At 44.1% G+C, this 21,047-nt stretch overlaps 1 protein-coding gene across 1 annotated transcript in view; it reads right to left on the reverse strand.

Annotated features, from left to right (window-relative positions):
- Positions 1-1,468: 1,468 nt before the first annotated feature.
- fgfr3 (fibroblast growth factor receptor 3) overlaps positions 1,469-21,047 on the reverse strand; it is a 229,702-nt gene continuing 210,123 nt past the window's right edge. The window contains 7 exon segments of the mRNA XM_031787620.1: positions 1,469-3,584; positions 3,587-3,694; positions 4,246-4,351; positions 8,706-8,843; positions 17,296-17,366; positions 18,637-18,759; positions 19,024-19,214. Coding sequence (XP_031643480.1) covers positions 3,456-3,584; positions 3,587-3,694; positions 4,246-4,351; positions 8,706-8,843; positions 17,296-17,366; positions 18,637-18,759; positions 19,024-19,214 — 866 coding nt within the window. The 3' untranslated portion in view covers positions 1,469-3,455.

A 21,047-nucleotide genomic window follows, 5' to 3' on the forward strand; every position in this document is an offset into this window, starting at 1 on the left:
GTTTCAGTAACACTAGATCATGTTTCAGATACACTAGATAATGTTTCAGATGTTTCAATAACACTGGATAATGTTTCAGATGTTTCAGTAACACTAGATCATGTTTCCGATGTTTCAGTAACACTAGATACTGTTTCAGATGTTTCAGTAACACTAGATAATGTTTCAGTAACACTAGATAATGTTTCAGTAACACTACATAATGTTTCAGTAACACTACATAATGTTTCAGTAATACTACATAATGTTTCAGATGTTTCAGTAACACTAGATAATGTTTCAGTAACATTAGATAATGTTTCAGTTACACTAGATAATGTTTCAGTAACACTAGATAATGTTTTAGTAACACTAGAAAATGTTTCAGATGTTTCAGTAACACTAGATAATGTTTCAGTAACACTAGATCATGTTTCAGATACACTAGATAATGTTTCAGATGTTTCAATAACACTGGATAATGTTTCAGATGTTTCAGTAACACTAGATAATGTTTCAGATGTTTCAGTAACACTAGATAATGTTTCAGTAACACTAGATAATGTTTCAGTAACACTACATAATGTTTCAGTAACACTACATAATGTTTCAGTAACACTACATAATGTTTCAGATGTTTCAGTAACACTAGATAATGTTTCAGATGTTTCAGTAACACTAGATAATGTTTCAGTAACACTAGATAATGTTTCAGATACACTAGATAATGTTTCAGATGTTTCAGTAACACTGGATAATGTTTCAGTAACACTAGATAATGTTTCAGTAACACTAGATAATGTTTCAGTAACACTACATAATGTTTCAGATGTTTCAGTAACACTAGATAATGTTTCAGTAACACTAGATAATGTTTCAGTAACACTAGATAATGTTTCAGTAACACTAGATAATGTTTCAGATGTTTCAGTAACACTAGATAATGTTTTAGATGTTTCAATAACACTAGATAATGTTAAAATATATTATTATCCTCTCTATGTTATTATCCTCTCTATAGTATTAGCCTCTCTATAGTATTAGCCTCTCTATAGTATTAGCCTCTCTATATTATTATCCTCTCTCTAGTATTAGCCTCTCTCTAGTATTAGCCTCTCTCTAGTATTAGCCTCTCTATAGTATTAGCCTCTCTATAGTATTAGCCTCTCTATAGTATTAGCCTCTCTAGTATTAGCCTCTCTATAGTATTAGCCTCTCTATATATAACAGTATATAACAATTCTAACAACATAAGAGATTGAAGAATAACTTGGATGAAGAGGATTACTTATAGAACTACTGTAGCATGGGAAACTAGCATGGTAAAACATAATCTTGTAAAAAGTACTTCAAACATAAATAGTAGTAAAGTAAATTTGACATTTAGCTAAAATGTTACTGAAACCTTCGCAAGTGAGTCCTGTGAATCACTTCTTTGATTTGGTAAAAGTCAACTTTGCAACCAAGGTACGACTCAATAATGTTTCACTCCCTAGATTTACATTTAATCAAACTCAGTTTCCTTGTCCTGCTCTGCTCATTAAAATTGCTTTAAATCTTTCATACATTCTTTTTTTTTACTGTAAACAAAACAAGATGGATGAAAAACAAGAGAAATAAAATCTGCCAGTCGTGAAAATAATATTGTTCTGCTTTACATAAGTTACAGAAAAATAAATAAAACATCTTTGCTTACAGTACTAAATCCTGAACAAGATTGTTCTAACTTATGAACTACATGTTAAGTCTATAAATATCTTTACAAATATACATGTTAATAATTCAAATAAACCTTTTGTATCACTTTAAATTATTACATGATCATGACAGTGTATTCTAGATTGCAATGCTTTGATTCTAAAACAATATTTTAGAAGAAAATAAATCTCATTTTAAGCACATGGCTGCTGACAGCAATATGATACATATTTGCATCTATATATTTACAATTAAAACGTTTTAAAGATACATAGAAACACCCCCAATTATATTTCCCTACTGTTGAAGGGTCTGACTACAGCTTGGTTCCCATCAGAGAGATTGGTTCTATATTTCCCTACTGTTGAAGGGTCTGACTGCAGCTTGGTTCCCATCAGAGAGACTGGTTCTATATTTCCCTCCTGTTGAGGGGTCTGACTACAGCTTGGTTCCCATCAGAGAGACTGGTTCTATATTTCCCTCCTGTTGAGGGGTCTGACTACAGCTTGGTTCCCATCAGAGAGATTGGTTCTATATTTCCCTCCTGTTGAGGGGTCTGACTGCAGCTTGGTTCCCATCAGAGAGATTGGTTCTATATTTCCCTCCTGTTGAGGGGTCTGACTACAGCTTGGTTCCCATCAGAGAGATTGGTTCTATATTTCCCTCCTGTTGAAGGGTCTGACTGCAGCTTGGTTCCCATCAGAGAGATTGGTTCTATATTTCCCTCCTGTTGAAGGGTCTGACTGCAGCTTGGTTCCCATCAGAGTTTCAAACAGCAGAGACGTCTGTTACAGTCCTGGTTCAGATTGTTGTATTGTATTCTGTATTCTGCTGCATGATGGTTGAGATGATTCAACAGAGGTGAGGGTGAGGGATCTTGGAGTAAAGCACTAACTGTTATTGGAAGAACTAGTCACATCATTTTGTTGATTCTGGCTCTGCTGGTATGCTGCACATTTGCAAAAACTAGTTCCCGTGTACTCCACAGAGGAGAGGTAAAGAGACCCAGCCTCCCTGGCCAATGGTGTTATAGATACCCTGCCTCCCTGGCCAATGGCGTTATAGATACCCTGCCACCCTGGCCAATGGTGTTATAGATACCCTGCCTCCCTGGCTAATGGCGTTATAGATACCCTGCCTCCCTGGCCAATGGCGTTATAGATACCCTGCCTCCCTGGCCAATGGCGTTAGAGATTCCCTGCTTTCGAGGCCAATGGCGTTATAGATACCCTGCCTCCCTGGCCAATGGCGTTATAGATACCCTGCTTTCTTTTTTGCCAATGGCGTTATAGATACCCTGCCAGCCTGGCCAATGGCGTTATAGATACCCTGCCTCCCTGGCCAAAGGCGTTATAGATTCCCTGCTTTCATGGCCAATGGCGTTATAGATGCCCTGCCTCCCTGGTTAATGGTGTTCATGTCCTTGTGTCAATCTCCTCCCAGTTCTGTGCGTTAGAGTTAGGTTCCAGTAGGCACTGAATGGTTTGACCTTTCAGGATTGTCAATAACTAAAGACTGGCCAAGTATAAAAAATATACATTTTCATTTTTAAGAAAAAAAACGTTTTTGGCGGCAAAAAATTGTCCAACCTTCAATGCAAAGATTCTTAAAAAATGTGTCCGTTTAAGGATGTATTGCATGGGCTGTTCTCTTCCTCATATCTAGAGGAGGCTCAAAGTATGACGCTGAGAGGTGTCTCGGGGGAGCCCCCCACCCTCTCCCCATCCAGCCCAACCTATGTCCTGATTGCCATGTAAATCTGCAGCAGTTTGACAAGGTTATTCCCCCCTCATTTTGGGGATGCAGGGTTGGTCAGGGAGGGGGTCATGAGAAGGGGGTCGTCGCGAGGCAGGGTTGGTCAGGGAGGGGTTCATGGGGAGGCAGGGTTGGTCAGGGAGGGGGTCGTGGGGAGGGGGTCGTGGGAGAACACAGAGTCATCTCCTGAGGAACAGGTGCTGCTGGAGTCTTGGCAGGTTGGAGAGTACTGCTCAAACGGAACAGACAGGTCCAGGTACTCCTGTTGTAACACAACACACAGTGTTAGAAGAGACAGGTCCAGGTACTCCTGTTGTAACACAACACACAGTGTTAGAAGAGACAGGTCCAGGTACTCCTGTTGTAACACAACACACAGTGTTAGAACAGACAGGTCCAGGTACTCCTGTTGTAACACAACACACAGTGTTAGAACAGACAGGTCCAGGTACTCCTGTTGTAACACAACACACAGTGTTAGAACAGACAGGTCCAGGTACTCCTGTTGTAACACAACACACAGTGTTAGAACAGACAGGTCCAGGTACTCCTGTTGTAACACAACACACAGTGTTAGAACAGACAGGTCCAGGTCCTCCTGTTGTAACACAACACACAGTGTTAGAACAGACAGGTCCAGGTACTCCTGTTGTAACACAACACACAGTGTTAGAACAGACAGGTCCAGGTACTCCTGTTGTAACACAACACACAGTGTTAGAACAGACAGGTCCAGGTACTCCTGTTGTAACACAACACACAGTGTTAGAACAGACAGGTCAAGGTAATCCTGGGTTTATAGGTGTGACTTACGTCTGTGGAGGTCATGGACAGAACCCTGTCATGGTCCTCCACCAGCTGCCTGAAGGTAGGTCTCTGAGATGGGACAGCGTGCCAGCACTCCCTCATGATCATATATCTACAGGGACACACAACAGTTACAATACATCACAGTCTATACAGACCACACCATACAATACAACACAGTCTATACAGACCACACCATACAATACAACACAGTCTATACAGACCACACCATACAATACAGCACAGTCTATACAGACCACACCATACAATACAACACAGTCTATACAGACCACACCATACAATACAACACAGTCTATACAGACCACACCATACAATACAACACAGTCTATACAGACCACACCATACAATACAACACAGTCTATACAGACCACACCATACAATACAACACAGTCTATACAGACCACACCATACAATACAACACAGTCTATACAGACCACACCATACAATACAACACAGTCTATACAGACCACACCATACAATACAACACAGTCTATACAGACCACACCATACAATACAACACAGTCTATACAGACCACACCATACAATACAACACAATATAGACCACACCATACAATACAACACAGTCTATACAGACCACACCATACAATACAACACAGTCTATACAGACCACACCATACAATACAACACAGTCTATACAGACCACACCATACATTACAACACAGTCTATACAGACCACACCATACAATACAACACAGTCTATACAGACCACACCATACAATACAACACAGTCTATACAGACCACACCATACAATACAACACAGTCTATACAGACCACACCATACAATACAACACAATATAGACCACACCATACAATACAACACAGTCTATACAGACCACACCATACAATACAACACAATATAGACCACACCATACAATACAACACAGTCTATACAGACCACACCATACAATACAACACAGTCTATACAGACCACACCATACAATACAACACAGTCTATACAGACCACACCATACAATACAACACAGTCTATACAGACCACACCATACAATACAACACAGTCTATACAGACCACACCATACAATCCTACACAGTCTATACAGATCACACCATACATTACAACACAATATAGACCATACCATACAATACAACACAGTCTATACAGACCACACCATACAATACAACACAGTCTATACAGACCACACCATACAATACAACACAGTCTATACAGACCACACCATACAATACAACACAGTCTATACAGACCACACCATACAATACAACACAGTCTATACAGACCACACCATACAATACAACACAGTCTATACAGACCACACCATACAATACAACACAGTCTATACAGACCACACCATACAATACAACACAGTCTATACAGACCACACCATACAATACAACACAGTCTACAGACCACACCATACAATCCTACACAGTCTATACAGACCACACCATACAATACAACACAGTCTATACAGACCACACCATACAATACAACACAGTCTATACAGACCACACCATACAATACAACACAGTCTATACAGACCACACCATACAATACAACACAGTCTATACAGACCACACCATACAATACAACACAGTCTATACAGACCACACCATACAATACAACACAGTCTACAGACCACACCATACAATCCTACACAGTCTATACAGACCACACCAACAGTTACAACAGAGTCTATACAGACCACACCAACAGTTACAACAGAGTCTATACAGACCACACCAACAGTTACAACAGAGTCTATACAGACCACACCATACAATGCTATAAATGTAATGTATGTTATTCCTATATAATTGAGTTAGCTAGCATGGCCACATTAGCTAATAACCCGTTGTTGTTACAGATTCGTGCTATTGACAGCCATCAACATCATTGAGCCCTGCACATCTATATAAGAGTGACAGATAGCCTAGTGGTTGGAGCGTTGGGCCAGTGAAACCAAAAGTGAAAAATCTGTCGACGTGCCCTTGAGCAAGGCACTTAAACCCTCATTTGCTCCAGAGGCACCGTACTGCTATGGCTGATCCTGTAAAACAACTCATTTCACTGCACCTATCTAGTGTATGTGACAATAAAACACATGTCAGAGGAGGCTGGTGAGAGGAGCTATAGGAGGATGGGCTCATTGTTATGGCTGAAATGAATTACATGGAACATAGGAAACATATGTTTGACTGTTCCATTTATCCCATTACAGTCATTACAATGAGCCTGTCCTCCTATAGCTCGCCCACCAGCCTCCTCTGACATGTGCAGTATCAGTCAAACATTTGGACACACCTTCTCATTCAAGTGTTTTATTTCTTTTCACTATTTTCTACATTGTAGAATAATAGTGAAGACCACAAAACTATGAAACAACACATATGGAATCTTGTAGTAACCAAAAAAGTGATAGATTCTTCAAAGTAGCCACCCTTTGCCTTGATGATAGCTTTGCACACTCTTGGCATTCTCTCAACCAGATTCACCTGGAATGCTTTTCCAGCAATCTTGAAGGAGTTCCCACATATGCTGAGCACTTATTGGCTGTTTTTCCTTCACTCTGCGATTCAACTCATCCCAAACCATCTCAATTGGGTTGAGGTTGGTTGATTGTGGAGGCCAAGTCATCTGATGCAGCATTCCATCACTATCCTTCTTGGTAAAATAGCCCGTACACAGCCTGGAGGTGTGTTGGGTCATTGTCCTGTTGAAAAACAAATGATAGTCCCACTGTCACGACTTCTACCGAAGGTAACTCCTCTCCCTGTTCGGGCGGCGCTCGGCGCTCGGCGTCGCCGGTCTACTAGCCGCTACCGATCCCTTTTTCTTTTTCTGGTTGTTTTGTCTGTGTTCCTTTTCACACCTGGTTTTCAATTGCTTTGATTTCTGTTGGTATATAGGACACCTGTTACCTGCAGTAATTCGTGCAGGATTAGACTTGTGTGTATTGCGCTCGAGTGTATTTGATGTTTGTTGTTTTTTCGCTATTACGCACATGTATGTAAAGTGTCGGAACTGTGTTTGTTCCTCCGTGAGTATTCGAGAGCGTAGTTTTGGGATTTTTTTCTGTGCCGTTTGTATTGGTGGACTATATTATTAAAACACGCTTCTCAGACATCCCTGCTCTCCTGCGCCTGACTCCTACACCTCTCACCAAGACGCATGTTATCACACCCACTAAGCGCAAACTAGATAGGATGGTGTATCGCTGCAGAATGATGTGGTAGCCATGCTGGTTAAGTGTGCCTTGAATTCTAAATAAATCACTGACAGTGTCACCAGCAAAGCACCCCCACACCATCACACCTCCTCCTCCATGCTTCACGGTGGAAACCACACATGCAGAGACCATCCATTCACCTACTCTGCGTCTCACAAGGACACGGAGGCTGGAACCAAAAATCTCAAATTTCGACTCATCAGACCGAAAGACAGATTTCCACCGGTCCATTCCATTGCTTGTGTTTCTTGGCCCAAGCAAGTCTCTTCTTATTATTGGCATCCTTTAGTGGTTTCTTTGCAGCCTGATTCACGCAGTCTCCTCTGAACAGTTGATGTTGAGATGTGTCTGTTTCTTGAACTCTGAAGCATTTATTTGGGCTGCAATCTGAGGTGCATTTAACTCTAATGAACTTATGCTCTGCATCAGAGGTAACTTCCTTTCCTGTGGCGGTCCTCATGAGAGCCAGTTTCATCATAGCGCTTCATGGTTTTTGCAATTGCACTTTCAAAGTTCTTGAAATGTTCCGTATTGACTGACCTTGATGTCTTAAAGTAATGATGGACTGACGTTTCTCTTTGCTTATTTGAGCTGTTCTTGCCATAATATGGACGTGGTATTTACCAAATAGGGCTATCTTCTGTATCCCCCATTACCTTGTTACAACACAACTGATGGGCTCAAATGCATAAAAAAGGAAAAAAAATAAATTCCACAAATTAACTTTTATCACACCTGTTAATTGACATGCATTCGTGGTGACTACCTCATGAAGCTGGTTGAGAGAATGCCAAGAGTGTGCAAAGCTGTCATCAAGGCAAATGGTGGTTACTTTGAAGAATCTCAAATATAAAATATATTTTGATTTATTTAACACTTTTTGTGTTACTACATAATTCCAACTTTTGACTGGTACTATATGTATATATTTATTTATGTATTTTTTACATGGTTTTTGCTGTTTCCTATCTACTGTCAGGTATAAGACACATTGTATTTTGTCATATTTTTGTTATTGTGATCAATGATGATAAAAGACCCAGTCTGATTTTAATACGCAGGTGATTCACAGCCATGAACATCATTGAGTCTTGCTCATCTAATGAGCTGTTTTCTACCTATTGTCAGAAAAGAAACTCCCGGTCAACTGGGACCGCTGGTTAGCAGTCTCTATATTACACAACGAGAGATTGAAAATCTGTTACATTAACATGACCTACAGTTCATGTGTGCAGTTGGCAGGTTTGTCCATGCGGTGGCCCTCCTTCAGCAGTTTGAACAGCTCCTCTACAGGGATGCCGGGGTACGGGGACCCTCCCAGGGTAAATATCTCCCAGAGCAGCACCCCATACGACCACCTAGAGAGAGGGGAGGGATCACAGATTAGAGGTCAAAGAGCACTGAAATAGTGTGTCACCAGCAAAGCACCATCACACCTCCTCCTCCATGCTTCACGGTGGGAACCACACATGCAGAGATCATCTGTTCACTTACTCTGCGTCTCAAAAAGATACAGCGTTGGAACAAAAAAATCTCAAATTTGGACTCATCAGACCAAAGGACAGATTTCCACTGGTCCCTTGCTCGTGTTTCTTGGCCCAAGCAAGTCTCTTCTTATTCATGGTGTCCTTTAGTCTTTGCAGCAATTTGACCACTAAGGCCTGATGCACGAAGTCTCCTCTGAATAGGTGATGTTGAGATGTGTCTGTTACTTGAACTCTGTGAAGCATTTATTTGGGCTGCAATCTGAGGTGCAGTTAACTCTAATGACCCTATCCTTTGCAGCAGAGGTAACTCTGGGTCTTCCTGTGGCACAAAGTACCAGTGACTTACTCAATACGGAAGTGGTCAGATGACAGGGATGCTACGTTACAGGACAATTTTGCTAGCACAGACTGGAATATGTTCCGGGATTCATCCAATGGCATTGAGGAGTTTATCACCTCAGCCTACCAGACGAGCTAAATGTATTTTATGCTTGCTTTGAGGCAAGCAACACCGAAGCATGCATGAGCGCACCAGCTGTTCCGGACGACTGTGTATAGCCGATGTGAGCAAGACCTTTAAACAGGACGACATTCACAAAGCCGCACGGGGCCATGCGGATTACCAGGAAGTGTACTCAAAGCATTTGTGGACCAACTGGCAAGTGTCTTCACTACTGTAATACCTTCATGTTTCAAACAGACCACCATAGTCCCTGTGCCCAAGAAAGTGAAGATAACCTGCGTAAATGAAGGCTTTCAAAAGGCTGGTCATGGCTCACATCAACACCATCATGCCAGAAACCCAAGACCCACTCCAATTCGCATACTGCCCCAACAGATCCACAGATGATGCAATCTATATTGCACACCACATTGCCCTTTCCCACCTGGACTAAAGGAACACCTACATGAGAATGCTATTCATTGACTAAAGCTCAGCGTTCAACACCATAGGTCCCACAAAGCTCATCACTATGCTAAGGACACTGGGACTAAACACCTCTCTCTGCAACTGGATCCTGGACTTCCTGACGGGCCATCCCCGCGTGATAAGGCTAGGCAACAACACGTCTGCCACGCTGATCCTCAACATTGGCGCCCCCCAGGGGTGTGTACTTAGACCCCCCCTGTACTTCCTGTTCACCCACGACTGCGTGGCCAAACATGACTCCAACACCATCATTAAGTTGGCTGACGACACAACAGTGGTAGGCCTGATCACCGACAACAATGAGGCAGCCTATAGGGAGGAGGTCAGAGAACTGTCAGTGTGGTGCCAGGACAACAACCTCTCCCTCAATGTGAGCAAGACATAGGAGCTGATCGTGGGCTACAGGAAAAGGCGGGCCGAATAGGACCTATATAATAGGCGGTGTCAGGGAAAAGCCCATAAAATCGTCATAGATTCAGTCACCCAAGTCAAAGACTGTTTTCTCTGCTACCGCACGGCATGCTGTAACGGAGCACCAAGTCTAGGACCAAAAGGCTCCTTAACAGCTTCTACCCCCAAGCCATAACACTGCTGAACAATTAATCTAATGCCCCCCCCATCCCTTCCATTTGTTTTGTACACTGCTACTACTCACTGTTTATCTATGCATAGTCACTTCACCCCTACCTCCATGTACAAATTACCTCAACTAACCTGTACCCCCGCACAATGACTCGGTACCGGTACCCCCTGTATATAGCCGCCACATTGATTCTGTACTGGTACCCCCTGTATATAGCCTCCACATTGACTCTGTACCGTAACACCCTGTATATAGCCTCCACATCGACTCTGTACTGGTACCCCCTGTATATAGCCTCCACATTGACTCTGTACTGGTACCCCCTGTATATAGCCTCTACATTGACTCTGTACTGGTATCCCCTGTATATAGCGTACACATTGACTCTGTACCGTAACACCCTGTATATAGCCTCCACATTGACTCTGTACCGTAACACCCTGAAAAGCTCCCAAGATGGCGTAGCAGTCGGACGTTTTGTCGTGTCGTGTCCTTTGTATATATCGTATATATCGTTTTTTTAAAACATATATTTCTTCGCATATCTTTTAAAACATTTTGCTAAACCTCAACTTCTAAATACTCTCCTGCAACCCTCCTCACCCAATGTTGCTATTTTTTCTGAAGTATTTATATTTACTTCGGATCCGGATCCCCTCAACTGAAGCTAGCCAGCTAACTACCAGCTATCAGTCAGCAAACCATTGCTAGTGGTCTTCAGCTAACCGGTCATCAGCTAACCTTTAGCTCGGAAAGCTCTCGCCAGTTCGAACAACGCGACTCTATCCAGAGCATAACGGACCTATTATTATTTTTTATCCCCGGATTCCCACCGGATTCCCACCGCAAACGGAACATTTTCAGCTGGATCTTCACAACTAGCTAACTAGCTAACCGCAACCCCGGATGATTACACCTTGCTAGCGTTTCCACCCACTTAGCTTGAAGCTAGCCCGGCCAGAGCTCCTGTGCTACCACCGAAGCATACTCCTGGGCTACAATATCGACCAGGCTAGCCGGTCTATTGATGTCACCGCATGAAGAGGCATAAACAGACTCAACCCATCGCGACGTCCCCCAAATGGTAACTTTCTAGCCCTTGCTATCTCCTTGCTTGATAATTCGGCCTGCTAACTGCTACCTTGTTTAGCCCCGGTCCGCTAACTGCTACCTTGTTTAGCCCCGGTCCGCTAACTGCTACCTTGTTTAGCCCCGGCCTACTAACTGTTAGCTTGTTAGCACAGGCCTGCTAACCGTCTGAATCGCCGCGTCCCAAACACTCACTGGACCCATATTTACTTTCAATCTCTTTTCGATTTTTTATTTGTTTATACCTTCCGGTAACCTGCCTCACCCAATGTGATACGGAATCGCTATTATTTAACATTTTTAGAACACACTCAAGAACGTCCAGAAGCTAACCAGCTAACTAGCTACAAGCTATTTAGTCATTGTTAGCCACTGCTAGCGGCTTTTACCTTTTACCTTCTGCATGTCAATATGCCTTGTATACTGTTGTTCAGGTTAGTTATAATTGTTTTAGTTTACAATGGAGCCCCTAGTTCCACTCTTCATACCCCTGATACCTCCTTTGTCCCACCTCCCACACATGCGGTGACCTCACCCATTACAACCAGCATGTCCAGTGATACAACCTCTCTCATCATCACCCAGTGCCTGGGCTTACCTCCGCTGTACCCGCACCCCACCATACCCCTGTCTGCGCATTATGCCCTGAATATATTCTACCATGCCCAGAAATCTGCTCCTTTTATTCTCTGTCCCCAACGCTCTAGGCGACCAGTTTTGATAGCCTTTAGCCGCACCCTCATTCTACTCCTCCTCTGTTCCGCGGGTGATGTGGAGGTAAACCCAGGCCCTGCATGTCCCCAGGCACCCTCATTTGTTGACTTCTGTAATCGAAAAAGCCTTGGTTTCATGCATGTCAACACCAGAAGCCTCCTCCCTAAGTTTGTTTAACTCACTGCTTTAGGACACTCTGCTAACCCTGATGTCCTTGCCGTGTCTGAATCCTGGCTCAGGAAGGCCACCAAAAATTTTACCCAACTATAACATTTTCCATCAACATAGAACTGCCAAAGGGGGAGGAGTTGCAGTTTACTGCAGAGATAGCCTGCAAAGTAATGTCATACTACTTTCCAGGTCCATACCCAAACAGTTCGAACTACTAATTTTGAAAATGACTCTCTCCAGAAATAAGTCTCTCACTGTTGCCGCTACCGACCCCCCTCAGCTCCCAGCTGTGCCCTGGACACCATTTGTGAATTGATCGCCCCAGATCTAGCTTCAGAGTTTGTTCTGTTAGGTGACCTAAACTGGGATATGCTTAACACCTCGGCAGTCCTACAATCTAAGCTAGTTGCCCTCAATCTCACACAAATCATCAAGGAACCCACCAGGTACAACCCTAAATCTGTAAACAAGGGCACCCTCATAGACGTCATCCTGACCAACTGGCCCTCCAAATACACCTCCGCTGTCTTCAACCAGGATCTCAGTGATCACTGCCTCATTGCCTGTGTCTGCTACGGAGCCTGTATATAGCCTCCACATTGACCCTGTACCGGTACCCCCTATACATAGCCTCCACATTGACCCTGTACCGGTACCCCCTGTATATAGCCTCCACATTGACTCTGTACCGTAACACCCTGTATATGGCCTCCACATTGACTCTGTACCGTAACACCCTGTATATAGCCTCCACATTGACTCTGTACCGGTACCCCCTGTATATAGCCTCCACATTGACTCTGTACCGGTACGTCCTGTATATAGTCTCCACATTGACTCTGTACTGGTACCTCCTGTATATAGTCTCGTTAACAGGACTGAGACAGGACTGATACACTTTTTATAGCTACTGTTTACAGGCCTCCTGGGCCATATACAGCGTTTCTCACTGAGTTCCCTGAATTCCTATCGGACCTTGTAGTCATAGCAGATAATATTCTAATCTTTGGTGACTTTAATATTCACATGGAAAAGTCCACAGACCCACTCCAAAAGGCTTTCAGAGCCATCATCGACTCAGTGGGTTTTGTCCAACATGTCTCTGGACCCACTCACTGTCACAGTCATACGCTGGACCTAGTTTTGTCCCATGGAATAAATGTGGTGGATCTTAATGTTTTTCCTCATAATCCTGGACTATCGGACCACCATTTTATTACGTTTGCAATTGCAACAAATAATCCCAACCAAGGAACATCAAAAGTCGTGCTATAAATTCACAGACAACACAAAGATTCCTTGATGCCCTTCCAGACTCCCTCTGCCTACCCAAGGACGCCAGAGGACAAAAATCAGTTAACCACCTAACTGAGGATCTCAATCTAACCTTGCGCAATACCCTAGATGCAGTTGCACCCCTAAAAACAAAAAAAATGTCTCATAAGAAACTAGCTCCCTGGTACACAGAAAATACCCGAGCTCTGAAGCAAGCTTCCAGAAAATTGGAACGGAAATGGCGCCACACCAAACTGGAAGTCTTCCGACTAGCTTGGAAGGACGGTACCGTGCAGTACCGTAGAGCCCTTACTGCTGCTCGATCATCCTATTTTTCTAACTTAATTGAGGAAAATAAGAACAATCCGAAATTCCTTTTTAATACTGTCGCAAAGCTAACTAAAAAGCAGCATTCCCCAAGAGAGGATGACTTTCACTTTAGCAGTGATAAATTCATGAACTTCTTTGAGGAAAAGATTATGATTATTAGAAAGCAAATTACGGACTCCTCTTTAAACCTGCGTATTCCTCCAAACCTCAGTTGTCCTGAGTCTGCACAACTCTGCCAGGACCTAGGATCAAGAGAGACGCTCAAGTGTTTTAGTACTATATCTCTTGACACAATGATGAAAATAATCATGGCCTCTAAACCTTCAAGCTGCATACTGGACCCTATTCCAACTAAACTACTGAAAGAGCTGCTTCCTGTGCTTGGCCCTCCTATGTTGAACATCATAAACGGCTCTCTATCCACTGGATGTGTACCAAACTCACTAAAAGTGGCAGTAATAAAGCCTCTCTTGAAAAAGCCAAACCTTGACCCAGACTATCGGCCTATATCGAATCTTCCATTCCTCTCAAAAATTTTAGAGAAGGCTGTTGCGCAGCAACTCACTGCCTTCCTGAAGACAAACAATGTATACGAAATGCTTCAGTCTGGTTTTAGACCCCATCATAGCACTGAGACGGTACTTGTGAAGGTGGTAAATGACATTTTAATGGCATCGGACCGAGGCTCTGCATCTGTCCTCGTGCTCCTAGACCTTAGTGCTGCTTTTGATACCATCGATCACCACATTCTTTTGGAGAGATTGGAAACCCAAATTGGTCTACACGGACATGTTCTGGCCTGGTTTAGATCTTATCTGTCGGAAAGATATCAGTTTGTCTCTGTGAATGGTTTGTCCTCTGACAAATCAACTGTAAATTTCGGTGTTCCTCAAGGTTCCGTTTTAGGACCACTATTGTTTTCACTATATATTTTACCTCTTGGGGATGTTATTCGAAAACATAATGTAAACTTTCACTGCTATGCGGATGACACACAGCTGTACATTTCAATGAAACATGGTGAAGCCCCAAAATTGCCCTCGCTAGAAGCATGTGTTTCAGACATAAGGAAGTGGATGGCTGCAAACTTTCTACTATTAAACTCGGACAAAACAGAGATGCTTGTTCTAGGTCCCAAGAAACAAAGAGATCTTCTGTTGAATCTGACAATTAATCTTAATGGTTGTACAGTCGTCTCAAATAAAACTGTGAAGGACCTCGGCGTTACTCTGGACCCTGATCTCTCTTTTGAAGAACATATCAAGACCATTTCGAGGACAGCTTTTTTCCATCTACGTAACATTGCAAAAATCTGAAACTTTCTGTCCAAAAATGATGCAGAAAAATTAATCCATGCTTTTGTCACTTCTAGGTTAGACTACTGCAATGCTCTATTTTCCGGCTACCCGGATAAAGCACTAAATAAACTTCAGTTAGTGCTAAATACGGCTGCTAGAATCCTGACTAGAACCAAAAAATGTGATCATATTACTCCAGTGCTAGCCTCTCTACACTGGCTTCCTGTCAAAGCAAGGGCTGATTTCAAGGTTTTACTGCTAACCTACAAAGCATTACATGGGCTTGCTCCTACCTATCTCTCTGATTTGGTCCTGCCGTACATACCTATACGTACGCTACGGTCACAAGACGCAGGCCTCCTAATTGTCCCTAGAATTTCTAAGCAAACAGCTGGAGGCAATTTTTATGGAACGGTCTGCCTACCCATGTCAGAGACGCAAACTCGGTCTCAACCTTTAAGTCTTTACTGAAGACTCATCTCTTCAGTGGGTCATATGATTGAGTGTAGTCTGGCCCAGGGGTGGGAAGGTGAACGGAAAGGCTCTGGAGCAACGAACCGCCCTTGCTGTCTCTGCCTGGCCGGTTCCCCTCTTTCCACTGGGATTCTCTGCCTCTAACCCTATTACAGGGGCTGAGTCACTGGCTTGCTGGGGCTCTCTCATGCCGTCCCTGGAGGGGGTGCGTCACCTGAGTGGGTTGATTCACTGTTGTGGTCATCCTGTCTGGGTTGGCGCCCCCCCCCCTTGGGTTGTGCCGTGGCGGAGATCTTTGTGGGCTATACTCAGCCTTGTCTCAGGATGGTAAGTTGGTGGTTGAAGATATCCCTCTAGTGGTGTGGGGGCTGTGCTTTGGCAAAGTGGGTGGGGTTATATCCTTCCTGTTTGGCCCTGTCCGGGGGTGTCCTCGGATGGGGCCACAGTGTCTCCTGACCCCTCCTGTCTCAGCCTCCAGTATTTATGCTGCAGTAGTTTATGTGTCGGGGGGCTGGGGTCAGTTTGTTATATCTGGAGTACTTCTCCTGTCCTATTCGGTGTCCTGTGTGAATCTAAGTGTGCGTTCTCTAATTCTCTCCTTCTCTCTTTCTTTCTCTCTCTCGGAGGACCTGAGCCCTAGGACCATGCCCCAGGACTACCTGACATGATGACTCCTTGCTGTCCCCAGTCCACCTGGCCATGCTGCTGTTCCAGTTTCAACTGACCTGAGCCCTAGGACCATGCCCCAGGACTACCTGACATGATGACTCCTTGCTGTCCCCAGTCTACCTGGCCATGCTGCTGCTCCAGTTTCAACTTCCACCTGACTGTGCTGCTGCTCTAGTTTCAACTGTTCTGCCTTATTATTATTCGACCATGCTGGTCATTTATGAACATTGAACATCTTGACCATGTTCTGTTATAATCTCCACCCGGCACAGCCAGAAGAGGACTGGCCACCCCACATAGCCTGGTTCCTCTCTAGGTTTCTTCCTAGGTATTGGCCTTTCTAGGGAGTTTTTCCTAGCCACCGTGCTTCTACACCTGCATTGCTTGCTGTTTGGGGTTTTAGGCTGGGTTTCTGTACAGCACTTTGAGATATCAGCTGATGTACGAAGGGCTATATAAATACATTTGATTTGATTTGATTTGATACAACAGGACTGAGACAGCAGGACTGAGACAACAGGACTGAGACAACAGGACTGAGACAACAGGACTGAGACAACAGGACTGAGACAACAGGACTGAGACAGCAGGACCGATACAACAGGACTGATACAACAGGACTGATACAACAGGACAACAAGATATATCAATCCATATTCACATGTGGTTTTGATGGTAATTGAGGCTAATTCACAAAGTCATGATATTACAACACATTCCTCCTGTCCTGCATATCTCTCTACATGGGCAGACAGGAGGCATGCTGTGTGGCTGGCTGTGTCAACTTACACATCGCTCTGGTGCGTGTAGACGCGGTCGAACAGAGCCTCTGGAGCCATCCATTTCACGGGTAGACGACCCTGCAACAACACAGGGACAACAGAACAGCTGTCTCAGCACAACGGATCAAAACACCCATAACAGATATACCCCCCACCAATCACTGTCTTACCCATAACAGATATACCCCCCACCAATCACTGTCTTACCCATAACAGATATACCCCCCACCAATCACTGTCTTACCCATAACAGATATACCCCCCACCAATCACTGTCTTACCCATAACAGATATACCCCCCACCAATCACTGTCTTACCCATAACAGATATACCCCCCACCAATCACTGTCTTACCCATAACAGATATACCCCCCACCAATCGCTGTCTTACCCATAACAGATATACCCCCCACCAATCGCTGTCTTACCCATAACAAATATACCCACCCCCCACCAATCACTGTCTTACCCATAACAAATATACCCACCCCCCACCAATCGCTGTCTTACCCATAACAAATATACCCACCCCCCACCAATCACTGTCTTACCCATAACAAATATACCCACCCCCCACCAATCACTGTCTTACCCATAACAAATATACCCACCCCCCACCAATCGCTGTCTTACCCATAACAAATATACCCACCCCCCACCAATCACTGTCTTACCCATAACAAATATACCCACCCCCCACCAATCACTGTCTTACCCATAACAAATATACCCCACCCCCACCAATCACTGTCTTACCCATAACAGATATACCCCACCCCCCACCAATCACTGTCTTACCCATAACAGATATACCACACCCACCCCCCACCAATCACTATCTTACGCATAACAAATATACCCCACCCCCACCAATCACTGTCTTACCCATAACAGATATACCCCACCCCCCACCAATCACTGTCTTACCCATAACAAATATACCCCACCCCCACCAATCACTGTCTTACCCATAACAGATATACCCCACCCCCCACCAATCACTGTTTTACCCATAACAGATATGCCACACCTCCCCCACACCCCCCACCAATCACTGTTTTACCCATAACAGATATGCCACACCTCCCCCACACCCCCCACCAATCACTGTCTTACCCATAACAGATATGCCACACCTCCCCCACCCCCCCACCAATCACTGTCTTACCCATAACAGATATGCCACACCTCCCCCACACCCCCCACCAATCACTGTTTTACCCATAACAGATATGCCACACCTCCTCCACCCCCCCCCACCAATCACTGTCTTACCCATAACAGATATGCCACACCTCCCCCCCACCCTGTCTGCTGGGGGGGGGGGGGTGGTATGTTATTACTCACATTAGTAGTCTTCTTGTAGTAGTCTATGTTGTGCACATCTCTGGCCAGACCGAAGTCTGCAATCTTCATCACGTTCTCCTCGGTTACCAGGACGTTCCTGGCTGCCAGATCTCTATGGATACACTGAGGAAGAGGAAGCAATAAGTCCGGCTAAATACACTGGACTGTATTATACCATATTGTAGCATATAGACCATATATAATCCTAACCAGGGCTGCAAAATTCCGGTAGCTTTCCAAAAATGCCAAGGTTTTCCAGAAATCCCAGTTGGAACATTCCCGGAATCACAGGGAATCCAGAAACTCCACCCAGGATTTCTAGAAACCCTGAGAATTTTTGGAAAGTAAAGATGTTTGCAACCCTACTTTGTCCAGTATGCCACCAACCTTCTGTGAGGCCAGGTACTCCATGCCACGCGCCACCTGGTAGGCACAGGACACCAGGTCTTTAAAGGTGAGCTGCTCGTCAGGAATCTTACAGGTGTCGAAGGAGTAGTCTGTCCCCGGGGGCCGACGGGCTCTCAGGTACTCCCTCAGGTTCCCTTTGGAAGCGTACTCCACCAACACGTACAGGGGACCTGAGGAATATATATTCTGTATTTATACTTTATACCTAAACCCTTTTCAGTGGTGTAAAATACTTAAGCAAAAATACTTTAAAGTACTACTTCAGTAGTTTTTTTGTGTATCTGTACTTTACTTGACTATTTATATTTTTGACAACTTTTACTTTTACTTCACTATATTCCTAAAGAAGATAATGTACGTTTAGCTCCATACATTTTCACTGACACCCAAAAGTACTTATTACAGTTTGAATGCTTAGCAGGAAAATGGTCCAATTCACACACTTATCAAGAGAACATGTACATTTCGGTGTTCCTCAAGGTTCCGTTTTAGGACCACTATTGTTTTCACTATATATTTTACCTCTTGGGAATGTATTTCGAAAACATAATGTTAATTTTCCCTGCTATGCGGATGATACACAGCTGTACATTTCAATGAAACATGGTGAAGCCCCAAAATTGCCCTCGCTAGAAGCCTGTGTTTCAGACATAAGGAAGTGGATGGCTGCAAACTTTCTACTTTTAAACTCTGACAAAACAGAGATGCTTGTTCTAGGTCCCAAGAAACAACGAGATCTTCTCTTGAGTCTGACAATTAATCTTGATGGTTGCACAGTCGTCTCAAATAAAACTGTGAAGGACCTCGGCGTTACTCTGGACCCTGATGTCTCTTTTGACGAACATATCAAGACTGTTTCAAGGACAGCTTTTTTCCATCTACGTAACATTGCAAAAATCTGAAACTTTCTGTCCAAAAATGATGGAGAAAAAATAAATCCATGCTTTTGTTACTTCTAGGTTAGACTACTGCAATGCTCTACTTTCCGGCTACCCGGATAAAGCACTAAATAAACTTCAGTTAGTGCTAAATACGGCTGTTAGAATCCTGACTAGAACCAAAAGATTTAATCATATTACTGGCTTCCTGTTAAGGCAAGGGCTGATTTCAAGGTTTTACTGCTAACCTACAAAGCATTACATGGGCTTGCTCCTACCTATCTTTCTGATTTGGTCCTGCGTACATACCTACACGTACGCTACGGTCACAAGACGCAGGCCTCCTAATTGTCCCTAGAATTTCAAAGCAAACAGCTGGAGGCAGGGCTTTCTCCTATAGAGCTCCATTTTTATGGAATGGTCTGCCTACCCATGTGAGAGACGCAGACTCGGTCTCAACCTTTAAGTCTTTACTGAAGACTAATCTCTTCAGTGGGTCATATGATTGAGTGTAGTCTGGTCCAGGAGTGTGAAGGTAAATGGAAAGGCTCTGGAGCAACGAACCGCCCTTGCTGTCTCTGCCTGGCCGGTTCCCCTATCTCCACTGGGATTCTCTGCCTCTAACCCTATTACAGGGGCTGAGTCACTGGCTTACTGGTGCTCTTCCATGCCGTCCCTAGGAGGGGTGCTTCACTTGAGTGGGTTGTGTCACTGACGTGATCTTACTGTCTGGGTTGGCGCCCCCCCTTGGGTTGTGCCGTGGCAGAGATCTTTGTGGGCTATACTCGGCCTTGTCTTAGGATGGTAAGTTGGTGGTTGGAGATATCCCTCTAGTGGTGTGGGGGCTGTGTTTGGCAAAGTGGGTGGGGTTATATCCTTCCTGTTTTGCCCTGTCCGGGGGTATCATCGGATGAGGCCACAGTGTCTCCTGACCCCTCCTGTCTCATCTCCAGTATTTATGCTGCAGTAGTTTATGTGTCGGGGGGCTAGGGACAGTTTGTTATATCTGGAGTACTTCTCCTGTCTTATCCGGTGTCCTGTGTGAATTTAAGTATGCTCTCTCTAATTCTCTCTTTCTCTCTTTCGGAGGACTTGAGCCCTAGGACCATGCCTCAGGACTACCTG

Source organism: Oncorhynchus kisutch, linkage group LG14 (genome assembly GCF_002021735.2).
Source record: "Oncorhynchus kisutch isolate 150728-3 linkage group LG14, Okis_V2, whole genome shotgun sequence".
Taxonomy (NCBI): Eukaryota; Metazoa; Chordata; class Actinopteri; order Salmoniformes; family Salmonidae; genus Oncorhynchus; species Oncorhynchus kisutch.